At 45.1% G+C, this 27,653-nt stretch overlaps 1 protein-coding gene across 1 annotated transcript in view; it reads right to left on the reverse strand.

The window, feature by feature from the left end:
* The window catches only part of TTLL11 (tubulin tyrosine ligase like 11), a 216,666-nt gene that overhangs the window by 8,983 nt on the left and 180,030 nt on the right, over positions 1-27,653 (reverse strand). The window contains exon 9 of the mRNA XM_029063565.1: positions 21,191-21,297. Within this exon, the coding sequence (XP_028919398.1) occupies positions 21,191-21,297 (107 nt within the window). The remainder of the gene's footprint in view (positions 1-21,190; positions 21,298-27,653) is intronic.

A 27,653-nucleotide genomic window follows, 5' to 3' on the forward strand; every position in this document is an offset into this window, starting at 1 on the left:
CCAATTTTCCTTCTTTTCTCCTTTTTCTAAGCCAGATTCCTCATGGTCAGCCAGAGTAAGAATTTCAGGCCCAGAGTGAAACTCGATTAGCGGTAAGACGCAAATTTGCATTGTTGGAGGAAAATGTTTTGAACAATCTTGAATGCGGTTTGCTTAGTGATTCCTAGTTGTGGAGTGAAAAGCCTCTTGGAAAGAAGGAAAACCAGTGCTGGTGCTGTTTCCAGACTTATTAACCCTAAGACTATGGCTGACAGTCAAGCCATCGGTTTTTTTCTTTTTTCCCCTTCTCATACCTTTCAGAGTACAACACAGACTGCTCTCACAGGCAGGCTAGTTCTGGAAGATGGACAGTTTGGAGGTGTGTCTGACCAGGACCAGTCATTCATTCACTTAATAAATGATATTAACTGACCCCTGCACTCGCTGTGGCCTCCATTCAGCTTGACTGCAGGGGTTTTTTTCCTTGCAAACAAGTAATTATATTTTAAAGGGTTCTAACATTTCACACTCCTTTTGCTTTCCTTGAACACTTGGGGAGAGCATAATTAAAGCTAGAGACCTGGTCTTTGCCTTCAAGGAGCTTACAGTCTATGGGAGTGGAATGACAAACCCAAATTGTACACCTTCATTCAATTGTATTTATTAAGCACTTACTGTGTGCATAGCACTGTACTAAGTGTTTGGGAAAGTACAATACAACAATAAAAAGTGACATTCCCTGCCCACAGCTAAGGGGAAATTCACAGGTGCAATGGATAACAGCAAGAGTTTGGAAGAATAAGCAGAGCGTGCAAATCAAAAAACACCTAAGTGTTAGAGGTGGCTGTTGGCATGGTGTGACTAGTGGAGTTTAGATGAGGTATGCCTCCTGAAGGAGCTGGGTTTTCAGGAAGGCTTTGCTGGTGTGGACTGGTGGATTTGGAGGGGGAGAGAATTCTTAGCAGGAGGAAAGGCATGGACAATGGGTAGGAGACAAGATTGGAGAGAGAGGTATGGTAAGAAGGTTAGCTTGGAGGAGTGTACAGTGTGAGCTGGAATGTAGTGGAAGAGAGCAGATATGTAGCGAGGATGTTGTGGGCAGCGAATGTGTCTGTTTTTTGTTAGATTGTATTCTCTGAAATGCTAAGTACAGTGCTCTGAGCCCAGTAAGTGCTCATTAAATATAATTGAATAAATGAAAGAATGAGAGGACTATTGAAGCCAACAATCAAGAGCTTCTGTTTGATATGTAGCAAAATGGGATGCCATTTGAGGTTTGTGAGGACTGGAGTGATGAGTTCTCAAGGGCGTTTTAGGAAGTTGGTCCTGGCAGCACAAATGTTCTGGAAAAATGCTGACATGTTCAGAAAACAAAAGTACAGATGGTGCAAAAAGTCCCAGACTCCTGGGCAGAGTGGACTGGACATGCTCATCTAGCTTGATTCATTTGCCCAACTTGTATCCTCAACAGGACCATAACCACTTCACTGGGGAGCAATCATTTTCAAAGACCCCAAGAGAAGGAGGTTTCCCCATGTCTCTGGATGACAGCCACCAGGTTGAATCGGACACTCTGTCTGTTGCTGGGACATGTCATTAACCCCATTGGGTCAGTCGTTCAAATGTCTTTTTACAATTGGATGGAAATGAGGGTGGGCAGTCTTGGTACTGGTGGGCATTATAGACATGGCAGCCCACCCTTTCAAAGCAATGACAGCTACAAGCCCCATAGGTTTCCAACTGGACGGGGTGGTGGAAGTGGGGTGCTTGACCACCTGGACTTTGGGGCTGGACTCCAAGCCTCACTTAACCCAACATCAATGGTATTTATTGAGTGCTCACTATGTGCAGAGCACTGTGCAAAGTACTTGGGAGAGTACAATATAACAGAGTTGGTAAATACAATAATGTTGGTATTTGTTAAGCGCTTACTATGTGCAGAGCACTGTTCTGAGCGCTGGGGTAGATACAGGGTAATAAGGTTGTCCCACGTGAGGCTCACAGTCTTAATCTCCATTTTACAGATGAGGTAACTGAGGCACCGAGAAGTGAAGTGACTTGCCCATAGTCACACAGCTGATTAGTGGCAAAGCCTGGACCTGAACCCATGACCTCTGACTCCCAAGCCCATGCTCTTTCCACTGAGCCATGCTGCTTCTCATAACAAATGTCACTATCATTAATATTATTAGTCTTATTGTGGGCAGGGAATCTGTCTTCCAAATGTGTTATATTGCACTCTCCAAAGCTTTTAGGACATTGCTCTGCATATAGCCCACAGGGAACTTACAGTCCAAAGGACCTCCAAAAGGCCTAGAGCAGGGCTGAAAAGAGCTAAGAATTTCCAGATCCTATCTTCCCACAACCACCTCAGTAATTCATTTGGTAGCTGCCTGTACCATTATCCGCTTACATGCTCTCCTATATAAACTCTTATTCTTTCACTTATCTATCTTTCTATGCTCTTGTTTCTCTAACTGCAAAGAATATTATGTCTGTGTTGCTTGTTAGATTGTAAACTCTTAGGAGACAGACTCTTTTGTGTCTTATACTACTAGCGTGGTCTCCCAAGTGCTCAATAATAATAATAATAATGATAGTATTTGTTAAGCACTTACTATGTGCCAAGCACTGTTCTAAGCAGTAGGGGTTACAAGGTAATCAGGTTGTCCCACATGGAGCTCACAGTCTTAATGCACATTTTACAGATGAGGTAACTGAGGCGCAGAGAAGTTAAGTGACTTGCCCAAAGTCACACAGCTGACAAGTGGCAGAGTGGGCATTAGAACCCACAAACTTTGACTCCCGAGCCTGTGCTCTTTCCACTGAGCCACGCTTAGTGCTCTAGACATGATTGGCACTCCAATTCTAATTTTATTTTAAAGAAGGAGCCAAAAAGGTCCCAGATCAGAGCCTCTGAATGGATTAGATCTTTGAAGTCTGCTGCCACGCCCAAGCTCTGCCCCTTTCTCACCCTCACATTCAAAGAGTGAGAAGCAGTGAGGCCTAGTGGAAAGAGCATGGCACTGGAAGTCAGAGGACCTGAGTTCTAATCCCCACTCCACCACTTGTCTGCTGTGTGACATTGAGCAAGTCACTTAACTTCTCTGTGCTTGTTACCTCATCTGCAAAATGGGGATTAACACCATGGGTCCCATGAGGGACATGGACTGTGTCCAACCTGATTATCTTATACCTACCCCAGCGCTTAGTCTGGCATGTAGTAAGTGCTTAGCAAATGCCATTAAAAAAATGAAAAGCTGGCACTTCTCTTTATGGTTTAGGTTCATGGAGGGCTAGCTGCTTCTCACTTCTGGTGGTCATTCCTCTTGTGGGCAGAGGGGTCATTCCAAGACCCATCCAGAGCAATGGGTGATTGATCAATCAATCAATCAATGGTATTTATTAAGTGCTTACTCTGTGCACAGCACTGTGCTAAGCACTTGGGAAGGTACCATATGACAGAGTTAGACACATTCCCTGCCCACAGTGATCTTACAGTCTAGAATGGGGAAGATATTAATAAATGATTTATAATTTATAGATATGTACATTAGTGCTGTAGAGCATGTTTCTTGGGCATGAAGGTGGTCTTCCCTAAAACCTGGCCAAGCCCCTCCAGCTCCCATTACGTAATCCGGAGCCTAAGCCATCAGACCAAGCCAGCCTCACTTTAGCTGTGTCTGAGGACATAAATTCCAGGCAGCCATTATATTTAAACCATTACTGCAACAAGAAATTACTCTCACCTCTATATGCTGCCGTATGGAGAAATTAATAAGTGTCAGGGCTTCAACGTGACCAGACCTTGTAGGGAGATCATTACTGCAGAATCCTGCACTGCCAAAACTAACAAACAGAAGCAGCTGAGCAACCAACTACTTCATCATTTCATTAAGGGAGGCACAATCCACCTGGCTAGGCCAGGCCTGTAGGCTTGCAGGCAGGCCCCTTCCCAGCCCAAAGGGCGGTTCCAGTCCCATTAAGTTCCACACTTCATTCCGCCAGAGTACGAACCCAAACTGTGTGAGCAGGCAGGGTTTTTCAATGTCTCTATTTGTTGCCGAATTGTACTTCTCAAGCACTTAGTTCAGTGCTCTGCACACAGTAAGCACTCAATAAATACGATTGAATGAATGAATGAAGTCACCGCTGGCTCCAGTGACCTGTGGTTCTGGGTTTTTTAGAAAGTGATGAATGGTGTGGGAAATCATCCCCGAGCCCAGTGATGGCCCCTTTGGCAGTCAGGCTGTGAAAGTGCCCTTCGCTTAAAAATAACCTATCTGCTCCCCCAAGGATGGGAGGCTAACTGGGGAAGGTGGAGGATTCCCTTTAAAATGCTCTTTTGTTTCACAAAATTCTTGGGCTGCAGTGAGAAGTTGATGAATGCTGAAAAGCCAAGGTTCCCCAGCTCTAACAGATTGTAGGTTGCTGCTTCTTCCACCCACCTAACCCCCACCCAGTCACCTAGAGGTTGATGCCTGCAGGGCATCAATCAATTCATCAATCAATAGTATTTATTGAGAGCTCTGTGCAGAGCACTGTACAGAGCACTTAGGAGAGTACAACATAATAGACACAACCCCTACCCTCAAAGATCTAGTGAGGGAGACTGACTGTAAAATAAATTGCAGATAGGGGACACAGGGTAGAATAAGGATATGTTCAGAAGTGCTGAGGGGTTGGGGTAGAGGTGAGTTTCAACATGCTTAAGGGGTGCAGATCCAAGTATATTGGTGATGTAGAAGGGAAGGAGAATAGAGTGGGAAGAAGAAAGTTTAGTCAAGGAAGGCTGCTTGGAGAAGGGGTAATTTTAGCAGGGCCTTGAAGGTCTTTGGGCATGAGTGGGGAGGGAGTTCCAGCCCAGTGGGAGAAGATAGGCAAAGGGTCAATGGCAAGAGAGAAGAGATGGAGATACAGTGACTAGGTTGGAGAAACAGCTTGGCTCAGTGGAAAGAGCAAGGGTTTGGGAGTCAGAGGTCATGGGTTCTAATCCCGGCTCCGCCACTTGTCAGCTGTGTGACTCTGGGCAAGTCAACTTCTCTGTGCCTCAGTTACTTCAACTGTAAAATGGGGATTAAGACTGTGAGTCCCACGTGGGACAACCTGATCACCTTGTATCCCCCCAGCGCTTAGAGCAGTGCTTTGCACATAGTAAGTGCTTAGCAAATGCTATCATAATTATTATCATTAGAGGAGCGAACCTTATTGACTTGTATCTAACCCACTGCTTAGAATGGTGTTTGACCCATAGTAAACGCTTAACAAATACCATGAGAAAGTGTGTGGACTGCATTATAGTGGGAGATGAGAGAGGTTAGGTAGGAAGGGGAAGAGCTGATGGAGTGCCTTGAAGGGGGTACAGAGACATCTGAGGGTGGCGTAGGACCCCCAGTTGCTAGCAGGGAAATCTCTTTTCTTCAGGAGAGACCTTGCATGTCAAGCTCTGTAAGGAAAACCTGTCACTGAGAGCATGGATGGGAGGCAGATCCGTGTCAGAAATAAAGGAGAGCTGTAGGTTTCAACCTGATTTGCATTAAAAATGTCATTTTATTGCACAAATTAGAGGGAAGAGAAATTTTCTTTTATGCCGCAGTTTATTTTTGTCACTTTGTCAGTGAGAAATTGCAGCCCTGAGGGGCATTAGAATTACCCAAAACATTAACATGCAAATTGCCTTCTTTGGAAAAGGTAATTTTATTAGTGCAAGAAAATATTCCTTTTTGCTGTGTGCATGCCCAGCTGCGGGGCAGAGCCCAGCTGCGCTGCCATCCAGAGGCTCCTTAGTGTCATTACAAATGGGTCATCCAGGACACATTCTCTGCCTCCTTGAAGAAGCCTAGTTAGGGATCCTACTTGCACCTGCTTTAGTCGGCAATGTGTTTGGGGGAGAGGTGGGGGGGTTACGAGGGAGTGAAGAGGGGGGAGGGTGCTCAGGTGGCAGAAGATTATGACTAAAAGTGGATGCTGCTAGGCAAACCTCTCCAAACTTCTTGAGCAAGTTGTCTAGACCCACTGTCTCAAATTCCTCTCCTCCACTTCTCTCCTTGACCACCAGCAATGTGGCTTCCATTCCCTTCACTCCACAGAAACCGCCCTCTCAAAGGTCTTGCCTTATCCAATGGCCTCTACGCCATCCTGATCCTCCTCGGCCTCCCCGTTGCCTTGGACAATGTCGACCTCCACCTTCTCTTGAAAAAGTTATCCAATCTTGGCTTTGCTGAAACTGTCCTCTCTTGGTTCTCATTTTATTTCTCTGTTTGCTCATTCTCAGTCTCTTTCACAGGTTTCCCCTCTGCCTCACACCTAAGCCAGCGTGGCTCAGTGGAAAGAGACCGGGCTTTGGAGTCAGAGGGCATGGGTCGAGTCCCGGCTCCACCACTTGTCAGCTGTGGGACTGTGGGCAAGTCACTTAACTTCTCTGGGCCTCAGTTCCCTCACCTGGAAAATGGGGATTAAGACTGTGAGCCCCACGTGGGACAACCTGATTCCCTTGTGTTTACCCCAGCGCTTAGAACAGTGCTCTGCACATAGTAAGTGCTTAACAAATACCAACATTATTATTAAACTGGGGGGGGGGGTCCCTCAAGGTTCAGTTCTGGGTCCCCTTCTATTCTCCATCGACACTCACTCCCTTGGAGAAGTCATTCACTTCCATGGTTTCAACTACCACCTCTATGCAGATAACATCCAAATCTACATCTCCAGCCCTGATCTCTCTCCCTCTCTGCAGTCTCACATTTCCTTCTGCCTTCGACACATTTCTACTTGGATATCCTCCCATTACCTCAAGATTAACATGTCCAAACAGAACTCCTTATCTTCCCACCTAAACCTTCTCCTCCTCCTGACTTTCCTATCACTGTAGACAGCACCATTATCCTTCCTCTCTTACAAGTCTTGGCGCTATCCTTTCATTCATTCATTAAGTAGTGTTTATTGAGTGCTTGATGTGTGTAGAGCACTGTACTAAGCACTTGGGAGAGTACAATATAACAAGCAGACACATTCCCTGCCCACAACAAACCTTGACTCCTCTCATTCAATCCATCACTAAATTCTGTCAGTTCCACCTTCACAAGATCACTAAACTCTGACCTTTCCTCTCCATCAGAACTGCAGCCAGATTAATACAATCACTTATCCTCTCCCATCTGGATTACTATATCAGCCTCCTTTCTGACCTCCCAGCCTCCTGTCTCTCCTCACTCTAGTTCATAGTTCACTCTGCTGCCAGATTATTTTTCTACAAAAATGCTCAGAACATGTTTCCCCACCTTCAAGAAACTCCAGTGGTTGCCCATCCATCTCTGCATCAAACAAAAACTCCTAGCATTGGCTTTAAAACACTCAATCACCTTGTCTCCTCCTATCTCACCTTGCTACACCCCAGCCTGTGCATTTCACTCCTCTAATGCTATCTTTAGGGGGCATACTTCAAGTGTTTTGGAAGCAGGATTAGTTCAATCCATCCTTAGTGTTTTGGGGTTTTTTTTTAATGGTTTTTGTTAAACCCTTACCATGTGCTAAGCACTGTACTAAGCACTGGGGTAGATAATGAGTTAATCAGGTTGAACAGAGTTCATAGCTCACATGAGGCTCACAGTCTTAATCCACATTTTACAGATGAGGTAGCTGAGGGTCAGAGAAGTGAAGTGATTTGGCGCAAGCTCCCAGAGCAGGCAAGCGGCAAAGATGGAATTCGAACACAGGTTCTGAGCCCAGGCCTGTCCTCTTTCCTCTAAACCATGCTGTTTCTCTTCTCTAGGGTTGGTACAGGACTGTGTCATAAATATGCTAAGGCATTCTAGGGTGTTTCTGCTTCGGCAAGTGAGGGTGAAAATTTGCCTGAGATTCCGGAGTCAGTGTCGGGGTTCACCTTATGCAACAGTCAATCCACCAGCGATATTTATTGAGCAGTTAATATGTGTAAAACACTGTACTAAGCATGGGACTGTACAAGAGATTTGGTTGATATAATCTCTGCCTCCAAGAAGCTTACAATCTAATAGGGGAGAAAGATAATGAAAGAAATTATAGAAGGATATGTACCTAAGTGCTCTGAGGATGAGGGTGTGGTGAATACTGAGGATGAGAGTGTGGTGAATACCAAGTGCTGAGGTGGTATGGATGCAGGTGCATAGGTGATACAGAAGGGAGGGAGAATAGGGAGGTGAGATGACAAGATGATAAAAATGATAATTGTGTTTGCTAAGCACTTATACGCCAAATACTTTGCTAAGCACTGGGCTAGAGGCAAGATAATCAGCTCCCACATGAGGCTTGAATTGTACTGTCCAAGAGCTTAATACAGTGCTCTGCATACAGTAGGCACTCAATAAATAAAATTGAATTCATTCATATTATGTGCAGAGCACTGTACTAAGCGCTTGGAATGTACAATTCGGCAACAGATAGAGACAATCCCTGCCCAATAACGGGCTCACAGTCTAAATGGCAACAGACCATCACTCTCCCCGTTCTCAAAGCCCTATTCAAAAACCACATCTCCTTAGGAAGCTTTCCCTGACTATCCATCTTGATTATCTTGTGTCTGCTCTAGTGCTCAGTGAGCCAACCTACTCACTATACCTCGATCTCATCTATCTCACCAATGACCACTCGCCCCTGTCTTCCCTCTGGCCTGGAATGCCCTCCCTCCTCATATCGACAGACAATGACCCTCCCCCTTCCTTCAAAAGCCTTATTGAAGGCACACTCCCTTCTTTTCTCTTCTCCCACTCCCTTCTGCATTGCCCTGACTTGCTCCCTTTATTTATCTGCCTTCCCAGCCCCACAGCACTTATATATATATCTGTAATACACATATCTGCTTACAGAAGTAGCGTGGCTTAGTGGAAAGAGCACGGGCTTGGGAGTCAGAGGTCGTGGGTTCTAAACCTGGCTCCACCACTTGTCTGCTGTGTGACCTTGGGCAAGTCACTTAACTTCTCTGTGCCTGTTACCTCTGTGTAAAAATGGGGATTAAAAAATGTGAGCCCCACGTGGGACAATTTCATTACCCTTTATCTACCCCAGCACTTAGAACAGTGCTCTGCACATAGTAAGTGCTTAACAAATACCATAATTATTATTAATAATTTATTTATTTATATTAATGTCTGTCTCCCCCTCTAGGCTGTAAACTCTGCCATGGGCAGGGAATGCTACATTGTACTCTCCCCAAGCATTTAGTACAGTACTCTGCACACAGTAAGCACTCAATAAATACAACTGACTGACAGAGGAGAGGGGAGAAGTGTGCAGGACAATTTAATAAAATGATTGAGTGAAGAGTGAAGTATGGAATGGAGAGGTGAAAGACTAAAGTCCGGGAGGTCTGTGAGGAACCTGATGCAGCTGTAAAGGTGGGATTCGACAAGTGCTTGGACCAATCTTGTAGCAGTTTTGATGGAGTGGAAGGAGTAGAGTCTAGAAATGTTGAGATGGCAGAACCAACATGATTTAATGAAAGACTAAAGGTGTGGGTTGAATTAGAAAGATGAGTCAAGGATAACAGGAAGGTGGTGGGCTTGTGAGATGAGGAGAGTTGTGACAATGTTTAGGGTGATGGAAAAAGTCAGGGGAGGACAGGGTTTGGTGGGGTGGGGGGAGATGAGCTCTATTTTGGACATATTAGATTTGAAGTGATGGCAGTGGGCAGGGAATGGGTCTTTTTACTATTATACTGTACTCTTAGAGCTTAGAGTATAGTGCTCGGCACACAGTAAGTGCTCAATAAATGTGATTGACTGGCACTCAAGTAGAGATGTCTTGAAGGCAGGAGGAAATGTGAGACTGTGGAGAGGGAGAAAAGTCAGGCTGGAGAGGTAGATTTGGAAATCATCCACATAATGATGGTTGTTGACGCCACGGAAGTGAATGAGTTCTCCAAGGGAGTGGGTGTAAAAGGAAAATAGAAGGGAACCCAAAATTGAGTTTTGAGGGGCTCCCATAGTTAGGAGGTGAAAGGCAGAGGAGTGGTCAGAGACTGAGAAGGAGCAGTCAGAAATAGGAGAGTAATAGAATATAGTGTCAGTGAAACCAAAGTTAGACAGTGTTTTCAGGACAAAGGGGTGGTCCTTAGGGTCAACAGCAACTGAAAGGTCTAGGGGAATTAAGATGGAGTAGAGCCCATTGGATTTGGCAAAGAGGAGGACATTGATGCTGTAGAGGAAAGTTTCCATTTGATGGAGGGGGCAGAAGCCAGACTACATGGGGTCGAGGTGAAGAGTGTGAGGAGAGGAAGAAGAGGCAGAGGGTATATACCACTCTTTTTTAGTGTTTTTGTAGGACACACTAGACTAGACTGTAAACTACACTGTAAGATCATTATGGGCAGGGAACATGTCTACCAGCTCTGTAATAATGTACTCTCCCAAGCACTTAGTACAGTGCTCTGCACATAGTACGTGCTCAGTAAATATGATTAAGGGGGATACGTGGCCTGTACAAAGATTCATTTAGGCTAGTCAAGGTCTAAACAGTTGTCTAAAATAAACCCCAATTTATTTTAACAGCTGTTTAAATTACCAATGCTTAGGGAAGACTATTTGGAAATGCAGGCTCAAACAGAGCCAAAAATTACAGTTTCAAGAGTGGTGCCTGCAAGTAAGGAGTCCTCTGACTTTTTCAGAGGCAATTAATTGAACAAAGGTTAAGAGTGACTTGATCCTCTAGCTTTTCCCCTTAGACATACAAAAGATTTTGGAGATTTTGCAGGAAGATAAATCGAGGGCTCTGTTAATGAACCAAGCTTTGCTAATGTTATTTTAATCCTTTATCAGAAGCAAGAGCTAGTGAGCACAGCAGTATTGTCCCCTTTAAGGACATCAGGTCCAGACTTAACCTGAAATTCCTTGGAACGATGCCCTCAGAAAGATTGATTGCATTTACTTGGACTGTAATTAAGTGTTAGGAAAGTCTCCTACCTATCATTTATTTTAGTATCTCTCTTCCCTTAGATAGTTAGCTCCTTGAGGGCAGGGATTGTTTCTATTTTATTGTACTCTCCCAAGAGTTTAATACATAGTAACTACTCGAATGTCATTGAACATTCAGACATCAAAGGCAACATTAAAATCCTCCAATTCTTCTGAGACAGGGCTCGAAAAGCACAATAACTTGTAAGAGTGAGCTTTATGTATCTATCATCCTCTCTGTTTCACAAGCCCCTAATCTTGGCATTATCTTCAACTCATCTCTCTCAATCAACCCACATATTCAATGTATTCATTCTGTCTTCACAGTATCGCTAAAACCCACCCTTTCCTTTCCATCGAAACTAATACCACGTTAATCCAAGCATTTATCCTATTCCACCTTACCTACTGCATAAACCTCCTTGTTGACCTTCCTGACTTGTCTCTCCCTACTCTAGTCCATACTTCACTCTGCACCTGGATCATTTTTCTACAAAAACGTTCAGTCGATGTATCTCCACTCTTCAAGAACCTCCTGTGGTTGTCCACCCTCTTCTGCATCAAACTTCTCACCATTGGCTTTAAAGCACTCAGTCACTTTGCCCCCTCCTACCTTACCTCGCTGATCTCCTGCTACAACTCAGCATGTTCACTGGACTCCTCTAACCCCAACCTAAACATCGTACCTTGATCTTGTCTATCTCCTTGCCAATTCCTCACCCATGTCCTGTAACTCCCTTCCTCCTCTCTCGCCCCGCTCCAGTCTATTCTTCACTCCGCTGCCCGGCTCATCTTCCTGCAGAAACGATCTGGGCATGTCACTCCCCTTCTTAAAAAACTCCAGTGGTTGCCTATCAACCTCCGCTCCAAACAAAAACTCCTCACTCTAGGCTTCAAGGCTCTCCATCACCTCGCCCCTTCCTACCTCTCCTCCCTTCTCTCTTTCTACCACCCACTCCGCACGCTCCGCTCCTCCGCCGCCCACCTCCTCACCGTCCCTCGGTCTCGCCTATCCCGCCGTCGACCCCTGGGTCACATCCTCCCGCGGTCCTGGAACGCCCTCCCTCCTCACCTCCGCCAAACTGATTCTTGTTCCCTCTTCAAAACCCTACTTAAAACTCACCTCCTCCAAGAGGCGTTCCCAGACTGAGCTCCTTTTCTCCCTCTACTCCCTCTGCCATCCCCCCTTTACCTCTCCGCAGCTTAACCCTCTTTTTCCCCTTTTCCCTCTGCTCCTCCACCTCTCCCTTCCCATCCCCACAGCACTGTACTCGTCCGCTCAACTGTATATATTTTCGTTACCCTATTTATTTTGTTAATGAATTGTACATTGCCTTGATTCTATTTAGTTGCCATTGTTTTTACGAGATGTTCTTCCCCTTGACTCTATTTATTGCCATTGTTCTCGTCTGTCCGTCTCCCCCGATTAGACTGTAAGCCCGTCAAACGGCAGGGACTGTCTCTATCTGTTGCCGACTTGTTCATCCCAAGCGCTTAGTACAGTGCTCTGCACATAGTAAGCGCTCAATAAATACTATTGAAGAAGAACTCCCTCCCCCTTCATATCCGACACACTTATTCAAATCACATCCTTTGAGACCTTCCCCGACTAAGCCCTCATTTCCCCTACTCCTTCTCTCTTGGGTCACCACACTTGCACTTGGGTTTGTGCAATTTAATCATCCCAGCCTCAGCCCCAAGGCACTTGTGTATACAATGATAATTTCTTCATATTAATATCCATCTCCCCTTCCAGACTGTAAGCTCTTTATGGGCAGAGAACATTACACTGTACTTTCCTAAGTGCTTAGTACAGCACTCTGCACACAGTAAGATCTCAATTACTTGTTAATTGTGGTATTTGTTAAGTGATTACTATGTGCCAGGCAGGGTATTAAGTGCTGGAGTAGTCATTCATTCATTCAACAGCATTTATTGAGTGATTACTATTTGCAGCGCACTGTACTAAGCGCTTGGAATGTACAATTCAGCCACATATAGAGACAATCCCTGCCCACTGATGGGCTTCGAGTCTAATCAGGGGAGACAGAGTAGATAAAAGCTAATCAATTTGGACACAGTCCATGTCCTACATGGGGCTTTATGGTCTTAATCCCCATTTTACAGATGAGGTAACAGGCATAGAACAGTTAAATGACTTTCCCAAGGTCACACAGCAGACAAATGGCAGAACCAGGACTGGAACCCAGGACTTTATGACTCCCAGGCCCATGGTCTATCCACTAAGCCATGCTGCTTTTCCACATTCTTGAAATTTCTTGGGGAAAAAAAAGTAGGAAACATCTGTAATTCTGGCTGCTGTAATCACTTGTAGGCACCACACTGTAGTTTCTAACACACAAGGCTATAAGATCTTTCGATGGCTTGGCAAAACTTGGCATGTGTTTGTCCTGATTCTGGAAAGACCCCCTGATGCTAAGACCCCCATCTAAGCTTAGCGTCGGAAATGACTTACAGAAACATGTGTCGACATGATTCATAAGCATGTTTGACAAAGGGACTAACCAGCTCTCAAACCCCAATCTCTCATTACCATTTTTCTCCATGGGGAAAAAGTAATTACATAAAAGGCAGCCTACCCTTTAGAGGGAGCAGAAGATAAGAGCCTATGCAGAGAGGGAGAAAGAAGGAAAGGGGAAGAGGGAGGGAGCTGGGGTTTGTCAGATTTCTTGTATTAAAAATAATGTATAAGGAGACTGCTACGAGTCAAGGGCAATCATAAATAGCAGTGCACCTGATTGCAAGATCATCTCAAGGCTTGAAAATGTCACTTATGCCAGACATACTACAATACATTACATGAAGTCGGTCTATTTATGTGCTAGTTCTACATATTTTAAAGGCAGTGGCTGTGGCTCTTTAATATATGTATGTGTATGGCTTCACTAGGCATTCAGAACAAAAATAGCTTTGACTGTTTTAATGTCAGTAACCAAAACACATGTCCATATGGTTCCTTTTCAGAGGAATAAAACACATAAAAGTGAAGTGATCAGGCTACAGGGTGGCAATAAATCAGGAAAAAGTTGTAAACAGAATCTGGCATCCCCCCGACCCTGCATTACATAAATGCAGCATCTGGAAGCCGATCCCCGAGACACAGCAGCATGAAGTGGAGAAGGGCCCCAACTGAGCACCCATCGGCCTATGGAGGCCCGGCTTCTCCATGGGGCCACTGCTCTTGGCTCTGGCATTTTCCCTTTAGCTCTGGGACCCGACTGATGGACTTAATTCTCATTTTACAGATGAGGTAACTGAGGCCCAGAGAAGTTAAGTGTTTTGCCCAAGGTCACACAGCAGACGAGTGTCAGAGCTTGGGATTAGAACCCAGGGTCCCACATGGGGCTCACAGTCTAAATAGGAGAGTAAACCGGAGAGCCGAGGCAGAGGGAAATGAAGTGACTTCACCAAGGTAGATCAGAAGCAGAACAGGGATTAGAACCCAGATCCTTCTGACATCCAGGACCACGATTTTTCCACTAGGCCACACTGCTTCACTGAAAGTTCATGCCATCTTTAGTTGTGGCCTGGATGCCACCTCTCTTAGGACAGACCTGTTAACTTGCTCTTAAGCCTGTGCCAAATGAATGGGTTACAGGTCAGAATGAGCCCTTTGTGGCCAGAGACTGGCCCTGGCCAGAGGTGGACAGGGGGAAGGAGAGTGGAGGGCCTCACCCAGCCCATTCGAGCTCTGAGAGGCTCTCAGTCTCATCTATGGCAGCCATCAGGAACGGGACACTCCAGGAGCCAAGCAAGGGCCTCGAAGGAGGGCTAAAGCATGAATGGTCTGTGCATCTTCCCATTCCAGTTGGCTTCAACTCAATCTATCAATTAGTGATATTTACTGAGCGCTTACTGTGGGCAGAGTGATGTTCACAGCACTTAGGAGAGTACAACAGAATTGGTAGACATATTCCCTGCCCACAGTGAGCTAGATGGGACACAGACATTAAAATAAATTTACAGATATTTACATAAGTGCTGAGGATAGGGCATATATCAAATGCTTAAAGGGTAGAGATCTAAGTGTACAGGTGACAGAGAAACAAGAGGGAAATGGAGAAATGAGGGCTTAATCAGGGAAAGCCTCTTGGGGATGTGATTTTCGTAGGGCTTTGAAGGTGGGGAGAATCAGGTGGGGACTGTCAAATGAAGGGAAAGGGAGTTCCAGGCCAGAGGAAAGATGTGGCCTAGGAATTGATGGTGAGATAGATGAGATTAAGATACAGAGAGGGAATTACAGAAGATCAGTGAGGTAATGTAGGAGGGGGAGAGCTCATTAAGTCTTTTAAAGCCAATGCTAAGGAGGTTCTTGAGGAGTAGGGAAACATGGATTGAATGCTTCTAAAGAAAAATGATCTGGGCAGCAGTGAAGGGAGAGACAGGAGGCAGGGAGATCAGTGAGGAGGCTGATACAGTAGTCAACTCCCAAGGAACCCAAAACCGAAGAAGACAGATATATGTCAGCTGCTGCTGCTTGAGCCAGGACCAGTCCTGGACTTGTGACCACACAACCTCACCTACGCAGACAGCAACGTCTTGTGTCTATGTAAAAAGGCCACCCTACCCTCAAATCTCTGCTGCAAATAATTGGGTAGTTTTGTTTTTTTTAATTTGGGATTAGGAGGGGAGATTCTGAATTTTTCCATGCCTGCTGAGATCCAGTCTGTGCAGATTTCATCCTGGGGCGTCACAGTGTAGCTATGTCTGTTTCATAGATGAGAAGAGCTAATGAAAGAGGTAGGTGAAAAAAATGCTTCAGATTTCAGTCAACAACCCAGGCTGACTCCTCATTGGGTCAGGTTGGTGTTTGCATCTTCAAGCATGCTTGGCTGCTCGCAAACAAATGATCTCTAGCATCTGAGATCCTTTTTCTTTCCTCGGGGCAGGGAGAGAATGGGGCTGTCTGTGCTGAGTGTAACACAGCCTAATCTTTCCCCAAAAGGTGAAAAAAAATCACTGCCTACGTCTCATTTGGTTTGCCACTGTGGTTTCACAGTCCAGAGAAGGCAGGCTCTACTCTGCATAGACAAGTGACTCCAGGAAAGTCTTAAGAGTTGGAGGTGCTCAATAAGTGACCGAAACATGTGTTGGATGCACCTATACTTACAATTAAATTTGTTTTCTGTATTTGCCTAAATAATAATAATAACGTTGGTATTTGTTAAGCCCTTACTATGTGCAGAGCACTGTTCTAAGCGCTGGGATAGATATAGGGTAATCAGGTTGTCCCACGTGAGGCTCACAGTTAATCCCCATTTTACAGATGAGGTAACTGAGGCACAGAGAAGTGAAGTGACGCCCACAGTCACACAGCTGTCAAGTGGCAGAGCTGGGATTCAAACTCATGACCTTTGACTCCCAAGCCTGGGGTCTTTCCACTGAGCTGATGCAGTTAGGGGCCTTTAAATCCCTAGTTCAGTTGGTAATAGACTAATTTTGATTTAAATTTCTCCTGGAAAACTGACATCTGAAAAGTAAAATGCCATCCTTTCCTTTTTTTTTAAATAAAGTGACAACTTTGCTGGCAAAAAAAGAATGTGACGGTTGCATGGGACTAAATTTCATCAAGAAAAAGCAAGTGGATAAGTATTTCCAACACGTGGGTTTTTGATTTGTCTTTTAAACCTTTTTTCTCCTTTGCATAAGGCAGACAGTTTCAATTAGGTATGTGTCTTCTCCTGTAGGTTTATCTTCATTTATAAAGGCCCTGAACCTAAGGGACCTATTCAGCTCAGGATGCACACACAGGTCCTATTATGGTTGATGGAAGTTCTGTGCCTACATCCAGAAAGGAGCGAATCTCATTAGCACTCATAATCATTTGTGGCATATCCTGGAGGTTAGCCCTTCCTGTGACCATTTGGTATATTACAGTGGCTATCAAGGAGACAGAAATGAGGGGGGCGGGGGAGGAGAGAATATCCATTCAGAACCGGGATTTTTCACAAAGAGCAAAGCCCATTCACCATGTTGACAGCCTTGTCTGCTCTGTTCCCATTTCTCTTTAATGTGAATTGAATGCTGGTGAATCAATCAATCCATCCATGGTATTAATTGAGAGCTTCCTGGGTACAGAGCACTGATTAAGCAGTTAGGAGAGTATAATGTAACAGAGTTGGTAGACATTCCCTGCGCAGAACAAGTTTGCAGTGTAGAATGGAGCAAGTCAAGAACTTTTATAAGCATGACCTGATGCAAACAGGAAGGGTACAAAGCACTTCCTGAATTAAAAACCCGATATCTCCTTCATTACCTTCAAGGGATCCCATTGTTAAATGCCAGAGCTGGAAAGAACATCTAAAGGTCATTTGTCCCAGTCCCATTCTCAGGGCAGATAAATGGCAAACCATCCAGGGCAGAGAAGTTCCTCTCCTGTAATTTCCAGTAATCATAAAGCCACCCCATTCCAAGGCTGTAAAGATCTTCCAGCAGTCATCTGGATTATCTTCCCACTTCCTCTAACTCAGAGACCTTCAATCCTTTAAGAGAACAGGTGGAATTTTGTTCCCAAACTTGACCAATGGAGAGAACTTTTGTTGGACTGCAGGAACAGCCAGTAAATACAGACCTAAAATGACACTTCCAGGGACCTCGTCAGCCGTTACCAACCCTGTCGCATGAACAAATGAGGCCAAAAAATTCCTCCCTTCCTCAGGAAAGCAAACACTAGAGTTGTCAAACCTAAGGGTTCAAGTCAAGCACCAGCTGGTTTTCTGTACCCATGGTACTGGTTCCAGTACTCATGAAGAAATCACACTAATTTCACCAATCCTGAGAGAGATTTCCTTTAAGAATCTCAAAAGAAGCTAATTCCAGAACCTTCTTTGGTGATATGCTCTACATGGTAAGCTCCTTGAAGGCAGGGATTGTGTCTTCCAACACTATGGTACTGTCCCAACCTTAGTACGGTGCTCTGCACCCAGTAAGCACTCAAATACCATCGATTGGTCCAGTGACTCTCCCATGACAATGAAAATTTTCCCCACTCCCTAATCAATCAATGGCATTTACTGAGCATTTAACTGTGTTTCACCTTGATCCCTTCTGCTTCCGTCAGCCCATTTCTTCTCCTTCTGTCCTCAGAAGAAGTGGACCCCATCTCCCTTCTAACTACCTACTGCCAGAGACCCTTTTGTCCTGAATCTGCTGGAACACAAATATGTTTTCACTTGTGGCTTAAAGGCCCACTGTCAAGAAGTAAACTGTAATCAGGGACTCTGGGACTACCCAGCTCAGTCACTCCAAGGGAACAATGAGAGCTTAGGCTAAATGGCCTGTTGAATCAACCAATCATTATTCGAGCTCTTACTCTATGCAGAGCACTGTTTTCAGCATCTGGGAGAGTACAATTCAACAGAGTTGGTAGACACATTCCCGACCGAAAACGAGCTTACGGTCTATAGGGGGAAACACATTAATATAAATAAATACATTATGGATATGTACAGAAGAGCTGAGGAAGGGGCGAATAAAGGGTGAAAATCCAAGTGGGATTGTGGCGGTGCAAGAGGAAATGAGGGCTGAATCAGTAGGAGATATGCCTATTCTGTTGACTCTCCCCAGAGAGGGAGGAGGCTGCAAAATTTCCCATCTTTAATGGTGATGCTATCCAGCAACTAATTTCCACTGGGTCATCAACTGGCCATCTAAACCCACGGTGATCACTTCATTGGCTCCTGGGTGGGATAGCCTCCCCAGAAGAGTTCCCTGGGCTGTTTCCAACCTCCTCAGCTGAACGAGGCCCTTCCTGTTCTGTGTCCGGCAACTAGAGTGATGGGAGAGCTGCCCAGAAAGCATACCTCATGATTCCGCTCATTACAATGGGCTAAAAATAAAGATTTCTTCTCAGTTACTGGGCTTGGTCAGCGAAACCAAAGGCAACACTCACAGACCCAAAGAAGATTACCGCAGGCACCGTTTCAAAAACAGACTATGCAGATTCTGCTTATTCACAACCATTTAAGATTCAAACAAAACATGAAAAGCTAATCCAGAATTAACAATGGGCCAGATGGTAATGTTTGTTTGAGGCAATAAACATGAAAAATAGCTTCCTACTGTTACTACCGATCAATTTCAGTATTTAATAATTCTCTGTCTCTCCTCCCTCTAATGCGGCCCAAGCCTGTTTTCCTGGGTACTCAACTTTGGAGTCGAATGCTTTATTTCTGCCTTGCTGACACATCAGCAAAAATTTTTAAGAACCAGTTTGCAACACGAGAACTCTTAGGCCTTAAAATGATAATTAATCTGAATACTTACCCTGACGAGAGCTGAATTTAAGCCTCTCTCTCTCCATTGCCAACAAAGAAGCTGTAACTTAGCTGCCAACTGCAGCACTCTGATAGAAGCACTCACCTTGTTGATCCAGCGAATTGCACCGTTCAATGAATTTCGCTCTTGACAAAAGGGTGCGTCTGGTAATCATTTTCCTTCAGAGCCAATTAGCCGAGTTAACAGCTGAACTCAACCATGACTCTTGGCTAGAGGAGTCCCTGCCTTCTTTCCTCGTCGAAACCGAGGAAATAGTAGGGGTAAGGCCTAGTCTACATAGGGAGGAGAGGGGAGAAGTCACACCAACAGCCCCAAGTGCCTCTGTGTCAGCGAATCCTAATAACTGGGGCAATAATTGCGGTATTTGTTAAGCTCTATGTACTATGTGTGGGGGTAAATACAAGATTCCCACATAGGACTGATAGTCTTTTAAGCCGGAGGGAGAAGATGCATTCAATCCCCATTTTGCAGATGGGAGAACTAAAGCAAAGAGAAGTGAAGTAACTTGCACAAGGTCACACAGCAGGTAAGTGACAGAGCTGGGATTAGAGCGCAGATCCTCTGACTCCCAGGCCCTTGCTGTTTTCACTAGGCCACAACGCTTCTAAGCAGTCAAGTCAGCGCTATATTCTAGCCTGGAGTGATGACAGAGATTTGCACCTTGGGAGTCAGAGTTACAGGATTTCTGTCCATTGCCAGTAATAATAATAATAATAACATAATAATAAGCATTTGTTAAGTGCTTACTATGTGCAAAGCACTGTCAAACACTGTTCCCTCTCTTCAGCCCTATCCCAGCCAACCCCCACTTCCCCCACCCAAATGTCCCCACTGAGAATGTTTGGAAACCTTTACTATTCTAATCCACAATAAAATCTCCCTGTAACCACAACTGTTGAAACCCTTGTTCCTACTTTGAAACATTTCTGCTACCACTGATATTTCCTCTTGGGGATAAATGCTTTCCCTGTTGAGACCATCCCTAGAGAAGCAGCATGGCCTAGTGGATAGAGTCTGGGGCCTGGAAGTCAGAAGGACCTGGATTCTAATGCTGACTCTGCCACTTGTCTGCCGTGTGCCCTTGGACAAGTGGATTCACTTCTCTGTGCCTCTGTTACCTCATCTTTAAAATGGGGATTGACTGTGAGCCCCATGTGGAACATGGACTGTGTCTATCCTGATTAACTTGTTTCTACCCCAACACTTAGTACAGTGCCTGGCATATAGTAAGCACTTAAGTACCATTAAAAGAATCCACCATCCTCTTGCAGTCAAAATAGCTGGGATTTTGATTTCACCTCAAGCCACCAAGTGGGTGGCCCATATTGACCACGGAACAGACCCCATGGATTCTGTCCTCTTCCAATGCACTGACATTGGATTAAGGGGGAAAAAGCCCTATAGAGAGGTTCTATCACATATTAAGCAACTGTTTGAGATGGTACAAGGTTACAAAACTTCAGACTTTGCCTGGGGGATGCAGGGTTGGCTCTTCTTCATCAGAAAACCCTGAACCCGGGAGCACAAGAGCAGAAAGAAGCCTAGCCCTGGAGAGGCTGATATCAGAAAGACTACTTAGAAAAGGACTTTCTCACATAATGAGCCCACTTCCTGTGGGTCTCCAATCAATCCTGCTCACTTCACTGGCCTGGAAGGATTTTGCTGCTTTCCCCTCCAGAGCAAGGGGAGGACCTTGAACTGGATACCAGCTCTGCAGCTCTGTGCAATATCATCAGAATTGCTGGTTACAGTTTAATTGCAATTCTGGAATTCTAATGGTGATGTCAGAAGCAGAAAAAAAACAACCACCAGGTTGTTCTTTGGAAATCAAATTTCTGGGATGCTACCAAGCCCAAACAGTTTGTCCTTATAAGCTCTGGCTGTCTGAGCTGTATGCACGCTTATGGAGAAAATGGGTAGGTTCTTCACCTAGCACTGCTTTAGCTAAGCAAAAAGCATGAGGAGGCAGGAATGTGAAGTAGGTGGATTACCTGAGTCTCTGTGGTCGAGTCCCATGCTGTTCCACCGCCTTGTTATGTCAATATACAGAATATCTATGGAAGCCATTGTTAGGCTGCTGCTGCTCAGCCTGCAGTTCCTGTGTAGAGATGGTGAAGGAGAGACACGGTGTGAGAGCAGAGACTGGAGCAGGACTGGGACATCCCAAGACATAGCAGCGTAAACAAGCACCAGAAAAGATGCCCCCCAGTCCCCTTGCCCACTTCCCTGGGTGTGAAGGAGGAGTCCAAAGGATTCAGCACTGTGGTCAGAGACTGGAAGAGCAAAAACAATTACTGTTATTACTGTGGGATTTGTTAGGTGCATTCTATGTATCAAGCATTGTACTAAGTGTTGGGGTAGAGAAAAGATAATCAGATCAGACCCAATCTCTGTCTCTCTTAAGGCTCACAGTCTAAGTTAGGAGCAAGAACCAGAGGTTAATCCCCATTTTTCAGAGGAAAAAACTGAGGGACAGAGCAGTTAAGTGACTTACCCAACATCTCGTGGCAAAGCCGGGATTAGAACCCAGGTCCTCCGACTCCCAGGCCTCTACTCTTTCATTCGTATTTACTGAGCACTTACTCTCTCCATGAGACCAAGCCGCTTCCCAAGATCTCGCTTTCAGCCTGACCACTCAGAATGCTGGAGAAAGAGAGCATCTTTTCTCTGTTCCTTCAGCATTCCCTGATCTTAACCAGTGCTTAATTTATGATTATTACTACTGCTACTTATAATAATAATTGTGTGATATTTATTGAGTGTTTACTATATGCCATGCACTGTACTAAACACTGGGGAAGATCCAAAGTAAATGAGTTGGACATAGCCTGTGTCCTTCATAGGACTCAAGGTCTTAACCCCTGTTTTACAGATGAGGTAACTTACGCACAGCGAAGTTAAGTGACTTACCCAAGTTAACACAGAAGACATGTGGCAAAGCCAGGATTCGAACCCAGATCCTTCTGACGCTCAGGTTTTTCCACTAGATCATGCTGCTTTGTAAGTAGAGAGGTGTCAGGGCTCAGGTGAGCAGCAGCGGCATAAGGCTCCGACTGCACAATGTGAACTGAAAGTCCAGAGGTAGAGGGATTGTGAACCGCCAAGTACAGGGATGCTGGAGGTCAGCTCTGGCAAGCCCCGACACATGTTAAACACCACCCCTAACTGAACCACGCTGAAACCTTGCAAGTGAAGAGCCCATTTTTTGCTGTGCAATAGTGCGTGGGCCTGTTAATCTCCACAAGCCTTCTGTATAGGACTCTGATGCATTTAGGATCGACAGGGCTTTTGTGACTTGGGTAGAAAGATATCCAGCAGTGGGCCACATGCATACCATCAGCTGATTCTGCATCCTAGCAAAATCTTTATCTTGGACCACCTTAACCATCCTTTTATGAAAACAAGTCAGACGATCAGTCAGTGATATTTACTGAATGCTTACCGTGTGCAGAGTACTGTTCAAAGTGCTTGGGAAAATACAACAGAGTTGGTAGACAAGTTGCCTGCCCAAGCTCTTCTTCATGGAGTCTAGATGGAGAAGCAGCATGGCTTAGTGGAAAGAGCATGGGCTTGGGAGTCAGAAGGACCTGGGTTCTAATTCTGGCTCCGCCACTTATTAGCTGTGTGACTTTGGGCCAATCACTTAACTTTTCTGTGCCTCAGTTACCTCATCTGTAAAATGGGGATTAAGACTGTAAGCCCCATGTGGGACAACCTGATTACCCTGTATCTACCGCAGCGCTTAGAACAGTGCTTGGCACATAGTAAGCACTTAACAAATACCATTATTACTATTATTATTATGGAGAGATAAACATTAAATTATGGATGCAGTAATCAAGGTAGAATGGGATAAATCCTTGGGTTAACAGGGTAGCAGTTTGGATGGAGAAGAAAGGGAGGATTTTAGTGAGGTTGCGGAGGTTGAACAGGCAGGATCTGGTGACAGATTGAATATGTGGGTTGAATGAGACAGACGAGTCAAGGTTATGGGCTCGCTCAAAGACTTTGGAGAGGAATGGTAGGAGGGAGACGGGGCTATCACTGGAGGGAGCTGTGGGTTCAAGGGAGGGATTTTGTTAGGAGAGGGGAGACATGAGCATGTTTGAAAGCAGTGAAGAAAAAGCCTCTAGAGAGTGACCAGTTAAAGATCAATCAATCAAATTTACGAACACACTTGGGAGAGTATAATACAATAGAGTTGGTAGACACATTCCTTGTCCACAACAAGCTTACAGCCTATACAGGGGGAAACAGATATAAATAAAAATGAATAAATTATGAATTAAGGGAGGAATGAAGCAAGGGAGAAAATCCATGTGTAAGGGCGACACAGAAGGGAGTGGGAGAAGAGGAAATGAGGGTTTAGTCAGGGAAGGCCTCTTGAGGAAGATATATCATCAAAAAGACTTTGAAGGTGGGGAGAGTGAGTGTCTGTCGGACAAAAAGAGGGAGGTTGCCCTAGGCCAGAGGCAGGAGGTGGGCGAGAGGTCAGTCGCGAGATAGACATGATTGAGGTACAGTGAGTAGGTGGGCACTACAGAAGCAAAGTTGTGCGAACTGGGTTGTAGTAGGAAAGCAGCAATGTGAGGTAGGAGGGGACAAGGTGATAAGTGCTCTAAAGCAGATGGTAAAGAGTTTCTGTTTGACGTGGAGGTGGATGGGCAACAACTGGAGGTACTTGAAGAGTGGGGAAACATGAACTTAACATTTTTGTAGGAAAATGATCTGGGCAGCAGAATGAAGTATGGACTAGAGTGGGATGAAGCAGCGTGGCTCAGTGGAAAGAGCACGGGCTTGGGAGTCAGAGGTCATGGGTTTGAATCACGGCTCTGCCCCTTGTCAGATATGTGACTGTGGGCAAGTCACTTCACTTCTCTGTGCCTCAGTTCCCTCACCTGTAAAATGGGGATTAAGACTGTGAGCCTCATGTGGGACAACCTGATTACCCTGTATCTACCCCAGCACTTAGAACAGTGCTCTGCACATAATAAATGCTTAACAAATACCAACATTATTATTACTATGAAACAGGTGGGAGGGAGGTCATCAAGGAGGCTGATACAGTAATCAAGGGAGGTTAGGATAAGTGCTTGGATTAATGTGGTAGCAGTTTAGATGAAGAAAAGGTGGACTTTAGCGATGTTGCGAAGGTTAAACTGACAGGATTTAATGATGGACTGAATATGGGTTAAATGGGAATTAGGTTGAGGATAACACCAAAATTAAGGGCTTGTGAGACAGGAGGGATGGTGGTGCTGTCTACAGTGATGGGGAAGTCAGGGGGAGGGCAAGGTTTGGCTGGGAAAATAAGGAATTCTGTTTTGGGCGTGGTAAGTTTGAGGTGTCTGCAGGACATACAAGTAGAGATGTCCTGAAGGCAGGAGGAAATGTGAGACTGCAGAGAAGGAGAGAAATAAGGGCTGGAGATGTAGATTGGGGAACCATCCACACAGAGAAAATAATTGAAGCCAGTAATAATTAAGCCTTAGGAGCAAATGTGTTCTCCGAGAGATTGGCTGAAGATAGAGAATTGAAGGGGACCCAAAACTGAATCTTGAGGGACTCCCACAGTTAGGGGGTAGGAAGCAGAGGAGGTGCCTGTGAACGATACTGAGAATGAGTGGCCAGAGAGATAGGAGGAGAACCAGGAGAGGACAGTGTTAGTGAAGCCAAGGTTAGATAACCTTTCCAGGAGAAGGGGTGGTCGACAGTGTCAAAGGCAGATGAGAGATCAAGGAGGATTAGGAGGGAGAAGAGGGTGTTGGATTTAGCAAGGAGGAAATCAATGGTGATTTCTGAGAGAGCATATTCTGTGGAGGGAGGAAGCCAGATTGGTGGGGGGTGGTCAAGGATACAACTGGAGGGGAGGAACTGGAGACAGATGGCAATAACGGAGGGAAGAAGAGAGGAGACGAGTGTTATGATAAGGTGCAAAGGTGTGGGGTCAGAGGCACAGGTGAAGGGGGTGGAATTTGAGAGAAGGTAGGAGATGTCAATAGGAGATGGGAGAGTTGAGGTGAGAGTTGAGAAGGAGCAGGAGTTGGAGGACTGGAGAGGAGCAGCAGAGATTTTAGGGAGATCATGCCTGATGGTTTCAATTTTCTCAAAAAAGTAGATGGCCAGGTCACTTGGGACAAAAGATGGGGAAGGCAGGGGAAGAGGGCATTTGAGGAGGGAGTTAAATGTCTGTAACGACTGTCTTGGATATGGGCAATGGGGATCAATATGGATGGAGAAATAATGTGCCAGGCAGAGGAGATGTCAGTGTTAAAGCAGACAAGAGGAATTTAGGTTAGTCTGATATCTAGATTTCCACCAGTGGAGTTCAGCAGCTTGTGAACAGGAGTAAAAGAAGCTGACTGTGGGGGTGAAGCAGGACTGTTGTTTAGTCAGCCAGTCGATTATATTTACTGAGCACTTATTGTGTGCACAGCACTGTACTAAGTGCTTCGGAGAGTACAATATTACAATAAACAGACAGTGACCAGGAGGTCAGTGGAGTTGAGTAGTGATAGAAGGCCATTAGCAGGAGGGTTCTTAGGGACTTCCATACAGATATTGTCCCCTTTTCCTCAGTTCTCCCTCTCCCCAACTTGCTCCCTTTGCTCTACCCTCCCCTCTTCACAGCACTTGTGTATATATATATATATATATATATATATATATACGTATATATATATATGTACATATTTATAATTCTATTTATTTATATTAATGCCTTTTCTACTTGTTCCGATGTGCATATATATCTCTAATTCTATTTATATTGATGCTATTGATGCCTGTTTACTTGTTTTGATGTCTGTCTCCCCCTTTCTAGACTGTGAGCCCAGTGTGGGGATGGATTGTCTCTCTTTGTTGCTGAATTGTACTATCCAAGCTCTTAGTACAGTGCTCTGCACACAGTAAGCGCTCAATAAATACGATTGAATGAATGGATGAATGCAGTCCCCAAGAATCAGTGTAGAGATGGACAAAGAGAGAGGGATGTGAGAAAGTGATAAAAATGGTTCAAAAAGTCCACACTTCACTCTGCTGCCTAGATCATTTTTCTACAAAACCATTCAGTCCATGTTTCCCCACTCCTAAAAAACCTCCAGTGGTTGCTCATCCACCTCCGTACCAGAAAGAAATTCCTTGCCCTAGGCTTTAAAGCACTCAGTCACCTTTACCCCTCCTATTTTGCCTCCCTGATTTCTTACTAAAACTGAGCCTGCATATTTCACTTCTCTAATGTTGAATTATTCACCATACCCTGATTTCATCTACCTAACCGCTGACCCCTCGTCGATAACCTGACTCTGGCCTGGAACACCATCCCTCTTCGTATCCAACAGAGGATCCTTCTCCCCACCTTCAAAGCTTTATTAAAAGTACATCTCCTCCAAGAGGCTTTCCCTCATTTCCTCTTCTCCCACTCCCATCTGTGTCACCCTTGCACTTGGATTTGCGCCCTTTATTCATCCCTCCCTCAGCCCTACAGTACTTATGTACATATCCATAATATAGTCATTTATATTAACTGCTGTCTCTCCTCTAAACTGTGAACTCATTATGAGCAGGGAACGTGTGCCAACTCTGTTACAGTGTATTCTCCCAAGCACTTAGTACAGTGTTCTGCAAACAGAAAGCACTCAGTAAATAGGATTGATAGATTGATTTACAGATGAGGTAACTGAGGCATAGAGAAGTTAAGTGACTTGCCCCATATCCCACAGCAAGCACTTGGCAGAGCCAGGATTAGAACTCAGGTCCTCTAAATCCCAGGCCTGTGATCTTTTCACTAGGCCACACTGCTTTTTATGCCCCACAGGCCACAGCTGCAGGCCTCTGAGCATGGCAGGGCTACTTAACTGAGTCTCATTTCCAGTGTGTCAGTGCAGATAGAGCTTATCAGCCTTGGAATCCCATCACCTCAGCTTTGAAAACATCTCTATGCAAATGCTACCCAAATCTCCATCTCCATCTCCTCCCGTGATCGATTTCCCGCCCTCCAGGCTCCCATCTCCCTCCTGTCTTCAGGACATCTCTACTTGGATGTCCTCCCACTACCTCAAACTCATGTCCAAGACAAAGCTCCTTATCTTCCCTACCAAACCCTGTCTTCTTCCAAACTTTCCCATCACTGTAGATGGCACCACCATAATTCCTGTCTCACAAGTCCATAACTTTGGCGTTATCTTTGACTCCACTCTCTCATTCAACCCACATATCCAATCTGTCACCAAATCCAATTGGTCTCACCTTCACAACAACACTAAAATCCACCCTTTCCTCACCATCCAAACTGCTATCCCAATAATACAGTCACTCATCCTAACCCACCTAGATTACTGCATCAGCCTCCTTGCTGACCTCCCAACCTCCTGCCTCTCCCCACTCCAATCCATACTTCACTCCACTGCCTGGATCATCTTTCTACAGAAACGATCAGGACACATCATCCTCTTC

This window comes from Ornithorhynchus anatinus, chromosome 4 (assembly GCF_004115215.2).
Source record: "Ornithorhynchus anatinus isolate Pmale09 chromosome 4, mOrnAna1.pri.v4, whole genome shotgun sequence".
NCBI lineage: Eukaryota > Metazoa > Chordata > Mammalia > Monotremata > Ornithorhynchidae > Ornithorhynchus > Ornithorhynchus anatinus.